We start from the raw sequence: 15,563 nt of genomic DNA on the forward strand, positions 1-15,563 counted from the left end.
AGGAGCCCCAAACCAACTGGAAGCGACCTACGTCAAGCTAACAACGTAAGGCAGGAGGGGCAGCGTCTTAACCTTCAAAATAAAGCTTTTCCCAAAATCACTGATATCATTTGTGCACAAGTTTTATTTAAACATTCTCTATTCGCTATTTGATAACTACATATCTTTTCTACACAGTCAAAAATACAGGTTTACAAAAGGCTGAGTTACAACTAAAGACTTTAGATTTATTTTGTGAGAATGAGAATTTCTTTTGCAAAATCTTTCAGACCAGAATTCGATTCTATAAATAAGTGATTTAATTATGTCTAAAATCAAACAAAAACAATTTTCCATAATGTCAAGCCAGTAAACTGTTCGCAATGCAATATGCTGTATAAATATAGTATATTTATTGGTAATCAGTGCTTTCTGATCACGATGGGTGCACTATAGTTATCTTAAAAAGGCTTTTATTTTTCAAATACATGACCGGAAGTTGGGTATTTGATCCTTTGTGTGACATGACAGGTTTTAAAAACTGCGAAAGCACGATCTGCTGTGAGGGCGGCGACAATTAACACGTCCAGTTTGTGCAGACTACAACTAACTGCAGCACCCATCCATCTATAAGCTTATCCGTCTGTGTCCGTCCATCCATCCATCTGGCCTATGGGATGAGCAGCATGGCATTGTGGGATATTCCCTCACCTCCTCCTTTCTGCAGCATCATCAGTCAGAAAGTAGGGCAGAGGGTGAACGTACACGCACAAACACATGCATCCTCTCAGTATCTCACTCTCACACACTAATCACACACACACACACACACACACACACAGGCTGCTTTGTGATGATAGTATTCTCACATTGCCTTTCATTAATATGAGCTCATTCTTTGCAGCAGCAGTAGGTCTTCCTGTCAAACATCAGGACACATCTGTCCCCCTGTTCCACTTCACTGCACTGAGCCATCTGTTTTATAAAGTCATCACTGACCTGAGATGAATTGTTTGACCTTCCTGTACCTTTTTCTGCGGGGGAGCATCTGTCTGTAATCTCTGCATTTATCAACCATAAGTAATTTAACAAAGCACACATTTGAAATGACAGACTTAGATGCAGTCATTCTAGTTGTCATAACTTCACTTTGGTTAAATGTATTTATCATTGTTACAACCCTTTTGGTCAATGTCATTTTGACTTAATATGTTAACATTTTGACTTTGTATCTCATATTTTTGACTAAATACTGTAAGTCAACATTTGGACTTTGTATCTCATAATTCTGACTCAATAAATCAACATTTTGATTTTGTATCGCATATTTGTGACTGAACAAGTCAACAGTTTGACTTTGTATCTCTTAATGTTGTCTTAGTAATTAAAATATTTAATTTAGCATCTCATAATTTTGACTTATAGCTCCTAATTGTGAGGCAGAAATGTGCTTCAATTGCCCTCTTCAGAAGAGGAAGGAGGGTCAAGAAAAAAAAAAACACCATTTAAGAAAAAGAAGAAAAAAAGTCTAGAAGCCATCTTTAAATTTGATGAGACCAGACTCTCATATATGGTCACAAAGGCAGAACACAATGCAACTTTTTCTATATGCCCCTAATAAAAGATTTTTTCATTTCTTAACTAACTAGGTGTTTAAATGAAAACTCCTGCAATCCTGTGAAATCAGATCACAGCTCCTTGATACTGACTCTCTGTTACAAATGTTTCATCACACAGTTTAGGAAGCCTGTTCTGTTATCGATTTTATTACAAACACGAAGCACCATAACTGGAGCGGTAATGGAATGTATTGTTGCTGCGTTACTATGAGACTGGACTGTTATGAAGTTGTGGGACTGTGTATTGTCTGTATCTGTCTTGGTACTGTCAGAGCAATTCGCACAACTAATTATGAGGCGCAGCTGCTGATCTATTTCAGGAACCTTGTCATGATGGAGGAGATATAAACTCCTCTGTAGGCCATTGTGTTAACCCTGAGACGCCTGTCTGTCCTAATGGAGTTTGGCCTTAACTTAATTTAAAGTTGCACAGAAACTGCTTTGAAGCTAACAACAACTATTTATCATCCGCTGAAGTAGACATTATATTTTAAGCAGTTGCTGCACTTATTTTGCACGTTTGTACTTAATGTAAAAAAGTAACTGTTTGCATTTAATATAACTATAAAGAAGCCAGCTCTTATGAAAACAATAAAAAAAGAGTCTGCAGCCATGCTAGTAGCTTTACAAGGCTGTACTTAAAACATGTCAGTGCTTCGAGCTAAATGCTAACATGCTCACAATGACAACGCTAACATGTTGATATTTTGGAGGTATGATGTTTACCATGTTCCCCGTCTTGGTTTAGCATGCTAGCATGCTAACATTGGCTAATTAGCACTGAATACAAAGTACAGCTGAGGCTGAATATCATTAGTTTTGCAGGTATTTGGTCATAAACCAAAACACTGGACAAGTTAGAAAGTTGACCTGATGATGACGCTAGAGATAAAGTTCACCAAAGTTATTATAATATATATACACAATATTTCACTGTAAGGCAAAACGTGACATCATGCACCGTTGTTATACCAATATGTTTGTGATATAATACTCATACCATGGCAAGTCTAATGGCATTATTATTTGTCCAATATGTAGGCCTAATATCAAAGTATCATGGTACTGTTTCCAGTATCCCCAGCTCAAAAAATACTATAACAGCTTTTTTCTTGGCTTTCTGTCTTTTCTAATCAGGGGCATCGGACTGGGGGGAAAGGGGAGACTGAGTACCCAGGGCCTTCATGTGAGGAGGGCCCAAAAAGATGCTATGAATGAATAGCTGTGGATGCGGGGAGGGGCCCATAGAAAATGCCTTTCTACAGGGCCCAGAATTTTGTGCTACGCCCCTGTCTCTAATATTAACAATTGACCATAAACACACCACACACAATCACAGAAAATACGCTTTTACTAAGGAAAATACTATATTCATTTGAAAGCAAAAAGACAGGAGTGGCTTTACAAAGAAGCAACATGGAAATTAAATCTGAATTGGGAGAAGAAAATCTCTCCACTGGCTGCTAGTTTAAACTAGAAGAGAATTTTCCATAAAAATGTCAGAATAAAAACAATATCTTTTATTTTCCATGATCTCTACTGTTTATAGACTCAGCAGTGAGTTTGCTGTGGCTTGGAGCAAAGACTATCATCAATGCGTCCTTACATACAGATTTAACAATAAATCTTTGACAATCTAGCCACTGATTTATCTACAAAGCTTAAAATATGAGACCAGGATATACAAATATTGTTTTATAGTCTCTAAACAGCACTGGGATCTATTTCTGTTGACTCATCCTCACAGTGTAAGTCACAATTTCTTATGACTCTGGGCTTAATTTACTTAATACTATTTCATTTTTAACAAATTTGTATTTACAACATGGATGGACAGACCTGGAACACAAGAGGTCTGTAACATACATGAAATAACATGTTTCAATAAAGCTCAGAAATGTAAGAATCCATCCGTTATACACTTGAAGTAGACAAGTAAGACTTTTAAAGCCATGACCTGTAATTAACAAAGTAAACCCAACAGAAAGTCAGGACAAACTTTGAAGCTACATTTATAATTTATCAACAACATTGCATCCAAAATAAACTCTGAATGAATTATGGATTGGTTTATAAACTACAGATCCCAGACATATTTAGACTTGCTTATTTATTAACAACTTATATTTACAAAAATAGATACTTTTTTTCATGTCGGGGAAAAGCTATTTGGCAAATGCTGAAAAATAGCAAATAAAGACTCTTGGAGCTGACAGTAAAAGTGATTAAGGCAAAAGCATCGCAGGATTAAAGGTCAAATACAGTTAGTGCAGAAAGTTCATTCTGTTGTTACATCACACTTTTTTTAAGACAAAGGTTGACATTTGGGGACATACGCCTTTTCACTTTTTTGCACAGAGTTAGATGAGAAGAATGATACCACTCATGCCTGTACAATAAATATGAAGCTACTGACAGCAGGCGCATAGCTTCGCTTAGCTTAGCATGGAAACAGCTAGCGTAGCTCTGTCTAAGGTAACAAGGTAACAAAACCTGTCTACCAGCACCTCTGAAGCTCACAAATGAATACCTCAAATCTCATTTGGAAATTTATGAATTTTAGAGGTGCTGGTATGTGTTTTTTTTATTTATTTTTTTAATCTTTGGACATATAAGAGCTGTTTCCCTATGTTTCCAGTCTTTATGCTAAGCTAAGCCAACTGGTTGGTGGCTGTAGCTTCATTTTTTACCATACAAATTTGAGAGTGGTATCGATCTTCTCATCTAACTCTCCACAAGAAGGCAAATAAAGGATATGTCCTAAAATGTCCGACTACTCTTAAAGGAGGTGTAGTTCTCAACTGCACACAAAAGCTATAAGAGCAACCTGACAAAAAAATAGTCCCCTCAAGAGGCTTCTGACTCTTGACTCGCACTCATCACACAGACCAAACAAAGTCAAAATGTCTGAAGCATAGCTAACAGGGTCCCCAAGGTGCTCTATTTTGCTTTTTATTTAACTGGATTTTAAAACCGCAGTCGGTATTAATTGTGAGAAAATAGCAGATTTGAGCTGCAGATTCATCAGCACACTATAAACATCCCAAATATGGTGTTTTTACATCAACAAATAAAGATTTTGAAACATTTTTTCAAATGAGTGCAGGAACCCCCACGTTAAGCCCTCGATGTTTGAAATGTCAAGTCAGCTGAAGAAAATATATAACAATATAACAATAACAATATATAAAAGAGTACAATAAAATAGCAAAAGAAAAAAAACAAAAAACAATACGAACACAAACAAGTATCAAAATGGGATGTATGCCTCACTGGAATGGAATAAAAACATTAGAAGAACTACAAAAAGCAATAACTTTAACAAAACAAACAAGGTTTCTATAAATACAAAAGGTTCTCTTTCAGTGTCCTGTAAAAAGCCTCACGTGTCATATTTTAATAAACTTTCCACTGGAATAAATGCCACGCTGCATCATTAAATACATCTATTTGAATTTATCTCAACGTGATTCAAGCCAGGTCAATTAAGACAACAGATACAACTGATAAGTTGACTCATGTAAGAATAATTCAGTGCAATGTTACTTAAGAAACTAAGGCAACCAGTGCCTCTTTGAATTATTATTATTATTATTATTATTATTATTATTATTATTATTATTATTATTACTATTATTACAGTGTATCTGATTAAGCAGAGATGGAACAATCGGCAGTGGGAACTACTGTATGAGGTTTGCTCCAGGACACTGAACCATGCTCTACAGGGGGGGGGAGGTCAAAGGTCATCATGGGGTGTAAGGGAGGTGGGGTCCCGGGATGGAGGGGCGTTTAGGGTGGGTGTTGACTTGAACCTCAGGAGGTCTCGTTGACCGTTCGCTCCAGCTCTATCACTTTACTGCTGCTCTCCTTCGTCCTCTGCTCCAGAGACCTGAGAGACAACGATCAGAGGTGTGTTAGGACAACATGAAACAATATGTCACTTCCCACACTAAGATGACACAGAGCTAGATTTAAATCAGCAAAGTATCTCTTTGTGTAGTGAGACCAGGGAAACAAATGTCATCCAGATTTTCATTATATCAAGGGCTTATTTAAACTACTTGTCAGAGTTTTATGGTTCGGAGTAATTTCACCCTAGGGTCCTTTGCACCACAACCTCGAGCCAAACAACCCCCCAGAAGCTTTTTTCACCTGGGTCGAACATTGAGAGCGTTATCAGCTGAATAGCTTAGTGCAGGCGCTAATGGATCCAAGAGTGTATCTTGTACATTACCCCACTGATAATGCCCGAAATGATACCAAACTTCTACAAGTAGTACAAATAGGTTATTTACTCATAAAACGATGGATTGGACAGTTTTTAAGTACACCAGGAGTTTATTTAAATAACCCTTGCCTGTTGGCTTCTGCTCTCTGCTGCTACTGCTACCGGCAGTAAGATGAGTGCTTAGGGACGTCTACAAATTACTACACCGAAAAGAGATACAACAAAAATATTTATTACTTTAATCATTAAATAAGGTAGTGTCTCCAAACTTACCTCAATTATAACTTGTCTCCTGCTAGTTGTACTACAGCACTTTTAAAAAATAAGTTAAATTAATAAATATGTTTGTTGTAACTCTTTTCGGTGTTGTAATTTGTAGACGTCCCTAAGCACTCGTCTTACTGCTGGTAGCAGTAGCAGCAGAGAGCAGAAGCCAGCAGGCAAGTGTTATTTAAATAAACTCCTGGTGTACTTACAAACTTTCCAATCCATTGTTTTATGAGTACATAACCTATTTGTACTACTTAGATTGTACGGTAGAAGTTTGGTATCATTTTGGGTATTATTAGTGGGGTAACTTATGAGATACACACTTGGATCCATTAGCGCCTGCACTAAGCTAACCAGCTGATAACGCTTACTCAACCAATGTTCGACCCAGGTGAAAAAAGCTTCTGGGGGGTTGTTTGGCTCGAGATCATGGTGCAAAGGACCCTAAGGTGAAATTACTCCGAACCATCACTTTAAGTTACATTCAGGGCTAAATACATATGTAAGTGCATCAATTCATTTTTTATTCTGAAATTTTTTTTCTGTAATTTTCAAGATTTTCATTGGTGGAAGAAAAAAAACTGTGTCTCATAATCGTTGGAAAAAGTCTGATTTGGCTCCTGTTCATCTGCAGTCTGACTGTTGAGTGTCTGTAGGTGGCGCTGTTTTCTTCGTGTGTTCAGCTATTGCTGCTATCACTGCTCATGCTAACTACCCACTTCTTATTCTGTTATATATTCTAAATAACTATAAAGCTTGTGTGTGTGTTTACCTTTGCAGGTCCAGCAGCAGGTTTTTCGATGTCTGCGTCTCATTGCTTTTATTTCTGAAGGGTGGGTGTGTTTCCACCATGTTGGGCTCCACCTCTGCCACTTTCTGTTGCTCTGAGCGACGCCACACTGCCATGACGACAGCCGACGTGTCCTCCCATTGGGCGGGATATTCCCCGCCTAGACCGAGGAGGTGTGGCTGCTCGTCTTCGAACGTTGATAACAGATTCCTCGACTTCACTAAAGAAAGAAAAAAATACATTTTAATTAACTTTATTTTAAAATATCACGGTTTGAGGAAAAATTTCGCTGTGTATGTTAAACAGGATAATAACGTTTTTCAACCTTTTCAGAGTGAACACACACCAGTGGCACCAGTCATGCATGGGAGCAACACACACAAATACACACTATCCTGTACACACACTATTTATGATATATTCTGCTTTTTGAAAAACTGCTTGTGTGTTTGTTTGTGTTGGCAGGATTGGACAGGAAACTGGATTTGATTGTTAAGAAAATGATATCTGGTCTCTATTAAAAATGTGTGTGTGTGTGTGTGTGTTTGTGTGTGAGGTAGTAAAGAGGATGTAGTGAAAGGTCATCCCTTCTAATCAGTAGCTCTGTAGCTCTCATAGCAGTGTTGTAGGTGGAATCTGATTATTGGCGAGGTTATAATGGGCCTGCACAGTTTTATAGTGGAGAACTAATGATGTAATGATTCATTACAATGGAAACAGCAGGAAAGGTCAGTTTAGCTGAAAACTGTCTAAAAGTCTACTTTCAATAACTATTTGATAGCCAGTCTCAGGGTGCATATCTTACTGTAGCTGCACACATAAATTAATATATTGATGTTTTTGTGGAAACAATAGCATTTCTATATCCTTCAAAATATGTGTATAAAATGTTTGTATAATTGTGATCACTTGTTAATGTTGAGGTTTCTTCAACTTAAAAAGGTCCCTTATTATGTTCATTTCCAGCATCATACTTGTATTTTGGGTTTCTACTAGAACAGGTTTACATGCTTTAATGTACTAAAAACAAATTATTGTCTGAATATACTATACCTGTATTCACCCTCTGTCTGAACACTGTGTTTAGCGCCTGTCCCTTTAAGCCCCCCTCCCGAAAAATCCCAGTCTTCTCCGATTGGTCAGTTTTCCGGGTCTTCCGGAAATGTGCTTTCAGAGTCTCGACACTGTCATTGCAGCCGGGGAATGACTGTAACGCCACTGTAGTGGCACTTTCTACCTATATATAGTATAGTTGTGTCATCACAGTCTTGACAGCTCATTTAAAAGGCAGTTTCTGAATACAGGCTGTGTGCATTTCTCTGTGGATTGAGCGTTCTGGTATTGTCACTGTATTTATATAGCACCTTGACCTGCTTCATAAACCCCAAAAGACATGGAAATCTCACTTTTTACAATATGGAACCTATAAGATGACATTTCACCTTTAATTTGTCTCTTCCTGCAATAAAGAAGAGGCTGTTCAGACACCATCAGGAGTGAATCGTAATGAATAGGATTATTTTTGACAACTTGGAGGCCGCCCAACAAGCTTTAAACACAAACGGTCAGTAACATCACCTTAGAAAGTTTATAGAGTGTATAGTTTAATTACCTGTGGTTGTGTAGGACTCTTTGACAGCCAGCTGTTGAGAAGCGAGGCCAGTTTCAGTGATGCTGGAGCACGGAGTCAAACTGCTGGGGTAGAAACTCCCCAAAAACAGAGCAAAACACAACACGACCACCTACAGAAGGACAGAGGGAGAGAGAGAGAAATTAATTATAAATGCTAAGCTGCTAATGAATGATGGAAGCAGATGTTTCAAATTTAATATTTTAATCAATGTTTCACCACCACAATCTCCTGTTAGCACACACACACACACACACACACACACACACACACACACACACACACACACACACACACACACACACACACACACACACACACACACACACACAGTGTACAAGTACCATTAGGCATGATGATGTCTGGGTGCCTGCCATCCTGCAGGACTTGGGGACTTTGCCGGCCACCACCGCCTGCAGAGACTGCAGCTGCTGTAGCAGAGACCTGGGGAGGAAGCACACTCAGGTTAGACACACACACATACACATACATGTAATATACACATTAGAGACACACACAAAACACAACAGTCCACAACAACTTGAAATGTGGAGTACTAGTTGGTGCTTCTGTGCAAGAATTGACATATTTTGATGTAAATATTTTTCGCAGTTTTGTAAAAGCACATGTATTTTTTTTATTTGTACAACTTTTCCTTTAGTAAAAGATCTACATTTTCCATTGCTATACACCACCATCTTTTATATACTGTACATATAATTAATATGCAGTGGTGTAAGGTAAGTTCATTTAGGTACTTTTACTTTGAGTGTTTCCATTTTCTACGACGTTATACTGATATTCCACTACAATTCAAAGGGAAATATTGTAGCTTTTACTTTTATTATTTTTTATTTATTATTTGATAACTTTAGTTACTTTGCAGATTCAGATTAATAATACAAAATATATCATCATATATTAATATATATGATTCCAAAATGGACCATTCTGCATTATGAGGACTAGTTCTGGTACTTTAAATATATTTTCATGCTAATGTTTTTTGTTCTTTTACTTACAGTAACTAACATTCTGAATGATTTTACTTGTAGCAGAGTATTACTTCACTGTAAGTAAAATATCATCTTTCACCCCTGTTTATATGTAAATAAAATAACGCGTATAAACAGGAACAAAACTGTTCAGAGTTAATGTCTTTTATTCAGCATTAGTCACAGGATTTGTTCTGTTGTTTGCTTCGTTAAAAGGGCAGCTTAACAAGACACTGTCCAGTTGCACCAGCATCCACAAACACACACACACACACACACACACACACACACACACACACACACACACACACACACAAACACCCGGTTCATTTAACTTTCAGACAGAAAGCCCACTTTAACCACTGAGTGGAAAACAAGACCCAAAACAGCTGTGTTCCAGTCAGATGTATACACTGCACTCACTGAGTGCACCACACAGACACAGACACACACAGACACACACGCACACACAGACACACACACACACGCACACACACACACACACACACACACACACACACACACACACACACACACACACACACAAAATTGCTTTTGAACAGATCTACAGGGAGCTTTTGATTCAATAATAAAATTCTATGTTTCCTGACACATCCTCCCTCCCTGATCCTCTCAGCTACACCGTGTGTGATAAAAACAAATCCTTTAAAAAGGATTGTAAAAAGTAAAAATTGTATATTGAATTTTGAAAGCGAAATCCCTGAGGATGTGACAGGGTTGGATTCAGAGTGACATTTTCATTTTCAGAACTGAATCCTCCCTTGTTTAACTTCCTGGTGTTTTGACTGTCACCACCACTGTCGAATCATTGTGACGGAGACCTTTCCTGCAGCTCGCATATCTGTGTCACCACTGACAGAATCTATGAAGAGTTCTTGTCTTTTTCTAAAAACTAAAAGTGGTTAGGTGAATCAGTCAGCAAAAGAGAGGTCACAAGCAACAACAACAAAAAATATTTACATTCATCTCAGAGTACAGAGACGTTGTGGCAGTGGTGGAAAAAGAAAAAAGTCCTGCATTTGAAATTCTACTTGAGTAAAAGCATTACCAGCAAAAATTAAAGGTGCTCTAAGCAATGTCACACGTTTTTTAGGCTACAACATTTTTTGTCACATACAGCAAACATCTCCTCACTATCTGCTAGCTGCCTGTCCTCTGAACACACTGTAAAAAAAATGCGGTCTCTGTAGACAGCCCAGGCTCCACAAATGGCAACAAAAACAAACTGGCCAACCTGCACCACCAAACATAACAAACAGCGTTCCAGCCGATACCAGACAAGGAGTTGGGGGCGGGGGTTGGGAGGTTAGTGCGTGGAAGGGAGGGGGAGGGGAGGGGACGGGATGAGGAGGAGGAGGAGGAGGAGGAGGAGGAGGAGGAGGAGGAGGAGGAGGAGGAGGAGGAGGGAGGGGCGAGCTAGCCTCGTTTTGTTTGAAAATACTTCGAACGTCAACAAGAAGTGCCGTCACCCAAAATCGCTTAGAGCACCTTTAAAAATGGCTCTTTTCAGAGTGTTTTGTCATTATGCAGCCTTCAAGTTCCCAAAAGATTACTTCTTTTTTTTTTTTTTTTTTTTTATCTTATGTGCACAAGATTATTAATTTGTACACACAGGTTTGTGTGCAACAAGATAATTAAATAGTAAAAACTTCAGCAGCTCTATGGTTATTTTAAATGTGGGGCAATATACAACGTTATCATTGTTAAGTACAATAAGTACATGATGATAAAGTACAACTCCAACCTGAGTCGGTCTTATCAGCAACGGAACTTAAAACAGCTGTGAGGTTATGTGGGACCTTTAATCGCTGCATCATAATTAATAAGTTGATCAGAGGTTTTGTATGTAAAGTCAAAAGTAACTGCACCAGTTCAATAAATGAAGTGAAAAACATTTCCATCTGAAATGTAGTGAAATATAAGTATAAATTGGATTCACTTAAGTAAAGTACAAGTACCTCAAAATTGTACTTAAACAGTACTTGAGTAAATGTACTTTCCACCAGTAGTGTTGTAGTGTTACCTGAAGCTGTTTGCATGCAAGAAAACAAGATAAATAAATGATTATTAATAACAATTATTATTACTACATGTATTTTATTGTTGATATGATAAAGATATGTAGGAATATATATATGATCTCTAGCTATTAAACAATCTTTTTGTTAGCTGAACCTGAACATGTGTTTTAGACCTAGAGTCTAAAACACATGTTCCAGGACCTTTATACGAAGTCAATCACATGTGCAGTGAGTGTATTAATATGTACAGTATGTGTGTATAATCTGTGTACATCCACTGTGTCGTTCTTACTTGTTGGTACACTCCAGAGTTTCCACTTTCCTGCGCAGCTCGTTGTTTTCGTTGGAGCAGGTCTCCACCCTGTGGTCAGACAGGAGTACTGCAGGATTAGTGACTGGACATTTTCTATGTATCCATCTACAGTAGCATGACTAGAAGCATATATTTCCGATTTTTTTTAAATATCTAATTTGTTTCTCATTACATTTCTAGTTGCCATTTTTGTAGCCAACAAAATTCCTCTTGATTTTATTCTGCGCACACGCACAAAGCCTCATTTCAACCTCACAATAATATATTTCAATCAATCAACATTTTTTTATATAGCCCTTTACAGCAACTAGGAGGTATCCAAAGAGTAAAACAACATAACATCCAATAAAAAGAATGAAACATAGAAAACAGTAAAATCAGAAAAGGTTACATAGAAACAAGAGGAGGATTTGTCACACCACTACTACATACTAAAAGCCATTCTAAATAAATAAGTTTGGATCTAAAAAGAGCTACATCTGTAAATATGTAATATCATTAAGTTCAAAAAAACATTAAAGAAATCAATACTTGACCAATACAGAAAAGAATAGACCGAAACATAGAAATGGAATTATAATGTAAAGGTATTGTTGTATATTGTTGTAAGTTATTGTAAGACCTGAAAGACTGTATGCTGTATTAGCATATCTATTTGTTTTGTAATATAATGATATTGTGAAGTAGGGGCAGGACCTAATAAGCTATTTGCTTCTGCCTGCTCCTTCTCAAACTTCTACTTTTTTATTATTATTTTGTTTTGTATTTGAATTTTGGGGGTTTAATTTTTAAAATACATATATTTGGTTCAAGGTTTGCTCATAATATATGAAATACTGTAAATAGTTGAAAATACAGAATACAGAACTATTTCATGTGTTCATTGAAAGAAAATCAGTAATGGAGTTGCAGTAAATCTATTAAAAGCCAATGTGTTTTTTTGCAGAGCGATAGTTATTTGAATGTCCCAGTCTCTGTGCTGTGATTATAGAATCAAGGAGAAGAAGAAGAGGAGGAGGACTTACTTCTTCTCCAGAGCATCCATGTACTCTTTCTTCTTCCTGCGACTCTCCTGAGCCGAAATCTAAAACAAAGAAAAATACATTTAGAGAAGAAGAAGCATCTGTGTTTACTTTAATGTCGTGTTACAGAGTTCAACCAGTATTGAGGTTTTATTCAGCTTTATTTTTTAAAACAGGACTTCCTAAAATCTGTTCATGTCAGGGTTGATAAAAACAGGTGTACACAGAAGAGGAACGTTTGTGAATACTAGATTCTTCCGTCACTACTTTCGGTAAAAAAGTCATGCTTCAATCTTTCATCGGCATATTTCTTTAATCTACGCTTTAACTCTACACACTTTCTTAAGGATGGATGCTTGAATGACAACATCTCTCCCAATGATTTGCTTTTTTTCATCCCTTCTGTTCTTATCAGAGCAGAAACTCCATTGACTCAAAATGTATCACCACATTTGATTCACATTAAGTGACTGTAATTGACAACTAGTTTGAGTTGTTTATTAATAATAATATGGCTATCGATATACTGGCCTGATACTGTATATCAGTCTGTACCTTATTTTTGATCTTCCTGCGGATCTTTTTCAGCGCCTTCTCCTCAGATTTGGTGAGCGGCAGTTTGGTGGGGACCGGGTAACCCTCAGCCACCAGCGTACGGCGCTCCTCCTCCGTCAGCATCAACGGGCCCGACCCCTGCAGCTTCTACACACACAAAAAGAGAAATTCAATCATTATGACCCAGAAAATTTTGAAGCCAGTTCTCAACGATGCAAGAAGATGGTTTACTGAAATACAGTTTATTATTAGCCGGTGAATAACTCTAAATAAGTCTCATGTTGGAACATAATATTAATAACACTTCTTTTTGGCTGTTTATATGCAATTAGTCTCGCATTGCCAGACCTTCCTCCACAGCGCTGTGGAGGAGGGTCTGCCTAGTCCACACGGCATTCCGGGATGGGAGAAGAAACGTGCTCTGGTTTATTGGCATTTCTTTAAACCGATCACAATCGTCTTGGGTGGAGCCAAGCGTCGGACGGAGCAACGGCGCCGCTGCAAAATAGCCTCGGGAAGGAACTTGTTTTGTATGTAGTCTGGTACCTTTTTAATTATGTCATAAATCTGTCTGTGTCTTTTTCCTGCACTTCTCTTCCATACCTAACACACAGGAGTGTCGGTTACATGCCACCATATCTTGGTGTTGGTAGTCTCGCTTTGCCAGACCTTCCTCCACAGCGCTGCGGAGGAGGGCCTGGTTAGCATTCTAGGATGGGAGAAAAACGTGCTCAAGGTTCATTGGCATTTCTTTAAACCAATCATCAGCCTCGGGAAGGAACTTGTTTTGATGGAACGTGTGTACGTTCAAAAATTGTTTTAGTTGTGCAGCAGAAAACTCTGATTGGACAGATAGTCTAGCTAGCTGTCTGGATTTACCCTGCAGAGATCTGAGGAGCAGTTAACCATAGTCCTCAGAAATCCACCGGAGGTTAGAACGCCAACACAAAGAAAGAGGAAGGGGACGGACATCAGGCGGAATTTCCGGCGGCACCTGAACCATCCTGGAAGTGAAACGTCGTTGATATATAGACTACTATGTAATCAAATGTGAGACGTTTTGACTGAAAAGAAGCAAACTAACATGCAAATGACATCAGATGTTACTTACATGAGCAGCGGTGAGCAGAGGGGAGTTGGACAGCGAGGAAGCCGCGCGAGGCGACACCTTCAGACCGGCCTGGGATGGAGGAGGGCTGGTGGGGGAGGTGGGGCAGGACAGGCCGGGCGGGGCGTGGACAGGGCTCTGACTGCCCTCAGAGTCGCTGCTGAGGGAACTGGGAGGAGTGGGGGGCATCTGCAGCGACTCCAGACCTGAAAGACGATTGTCATGAGGGACCTTTTTAAGTCTAAAACGTATTCAGATGTATTTCAGGGTGAAATATGAAGTGATTGTTGAGTGAGATTTTCTCAGAAGACATCAAAGTGCATTTTTTGATGACAGTCTTGATTAAAAAAAACTTTATGCAACTGGACACATACGCCTTTGCCCTTCAAAGTATTATTGCTGATAGTAGCATTAAAATAAACTAATGTAGTATCAACTTTTTTGAGGTAACAGCAAACGGCCAGCAGGGGTCCTTGTAGCATTAGATAAGTGACATGCAACAGCAAGAGGAAGAGGAAGAGAGGGAGGAAGCATTTAAATTCAGACCTTTGGGTGAAAGATTGAGAAACTGGTCCACTTCATGAGGCTCCAGTTTAATCTGGGGGATGATGTTCTCCTCTTTGATCTGTAGAAAGAAGACAGGGTTACAAACAGTGACAAAAAAAAAATCACCAAAAATATCCGTTTTCATCCTGATCATCACCCTGAGCGCTCACCTTGAGGCCTTTGCTTTGGTTGTGGCTGCTGACGGTGGTCTGAGGTGGGCTGGCGGCAGCGTCAGGGGCAACAGCGGGGCCCTCAGGAGCCTGGGGCCCTGCGCTGGAGGCTAGAGAGAGAGAGAGGTTGGGGAGGAGGGAAGGAGTCTCACACAGGATGCTGTCAATGGCGTCCTCCTGCTCCATGGGCCAATCAGCTGAGTCCCCATCAGACTCTGCCGCACAAGAAGCAACATGGACTCTGTTAGTGTTTCTGTGATTTTTAAATGGACTCCTTTTTGTACATTTTTATG

General features: G+C 38.7%; 1 protein-coding gene across 1 annotated transcript in view; it reads right to left on the bottom strand.

Moving 5' to 3' along the window:
- Nucleotides 1–2,931: 2,931 nt before the first annotated feature.
- creb3l2 (cAMP responsive element binding protein 3-like 2) overlaps nt 2,932–15,563 on the bottom strand; it is a 33,812-nt gene continuing 21,180 nt past the window's right edge. The window contains exons 3-12 of the mRNA XM_028571205.1: nt 15,271–15,485; nt 15,101–15,179; nt 14,558–14,760; nt 13,447–13,593; nt 12,895–12,953; nt 11,849–11,917; nt 8,864–8,963; nt 8,502–8,631; nt 6,872–7,109; nt 2,932–5,490 (exon numbers count right to left, since the gene is read on the bottom strand). Of these exons, the coding sequence (XP_028427006.1) occupies nt 5,415–5,490; nt 6,872–7,109; nt 8,502–8,631; nt 8,864–8,963; nt 11,849–11,917; nt 12,895–12,953; nt 13,447–13,593; nt 14,558–14,760; nt 15,101–15,179; nt 15,271–15,485 (1,316 nt within the window). The 3' untranslated portion in view covers nt 2,932–5,414. The remainder of the gene's footprint in view (nt 5,491–6,871; nt 7,110–8,501; nt 8,632–8,863; nt 8,964–11,848; nt 11,918–12,894; nt 12,954–13,446; nt 13,594–14,557; nt 14,761–15,100; nt 15,180–15,270; nt 15,486–15,563) is intronic.

The sequence above is a fragment of the Perca flavescens genome, chromosome 23 (genome assembly GCF_004354835.1).
Source record: "Perca flavescens isolate YP-PL-M2 chromosome 23, PFLA_1.0, whole genome shotgun sequence".
In the NCBI taxonomy this organism is placed as follows: domain Eukaryota; kingdom Metazoa; phylum Chordata; class Actinopteri; order Perciformes; family Percidae; genus Perca; species Perca flavescens.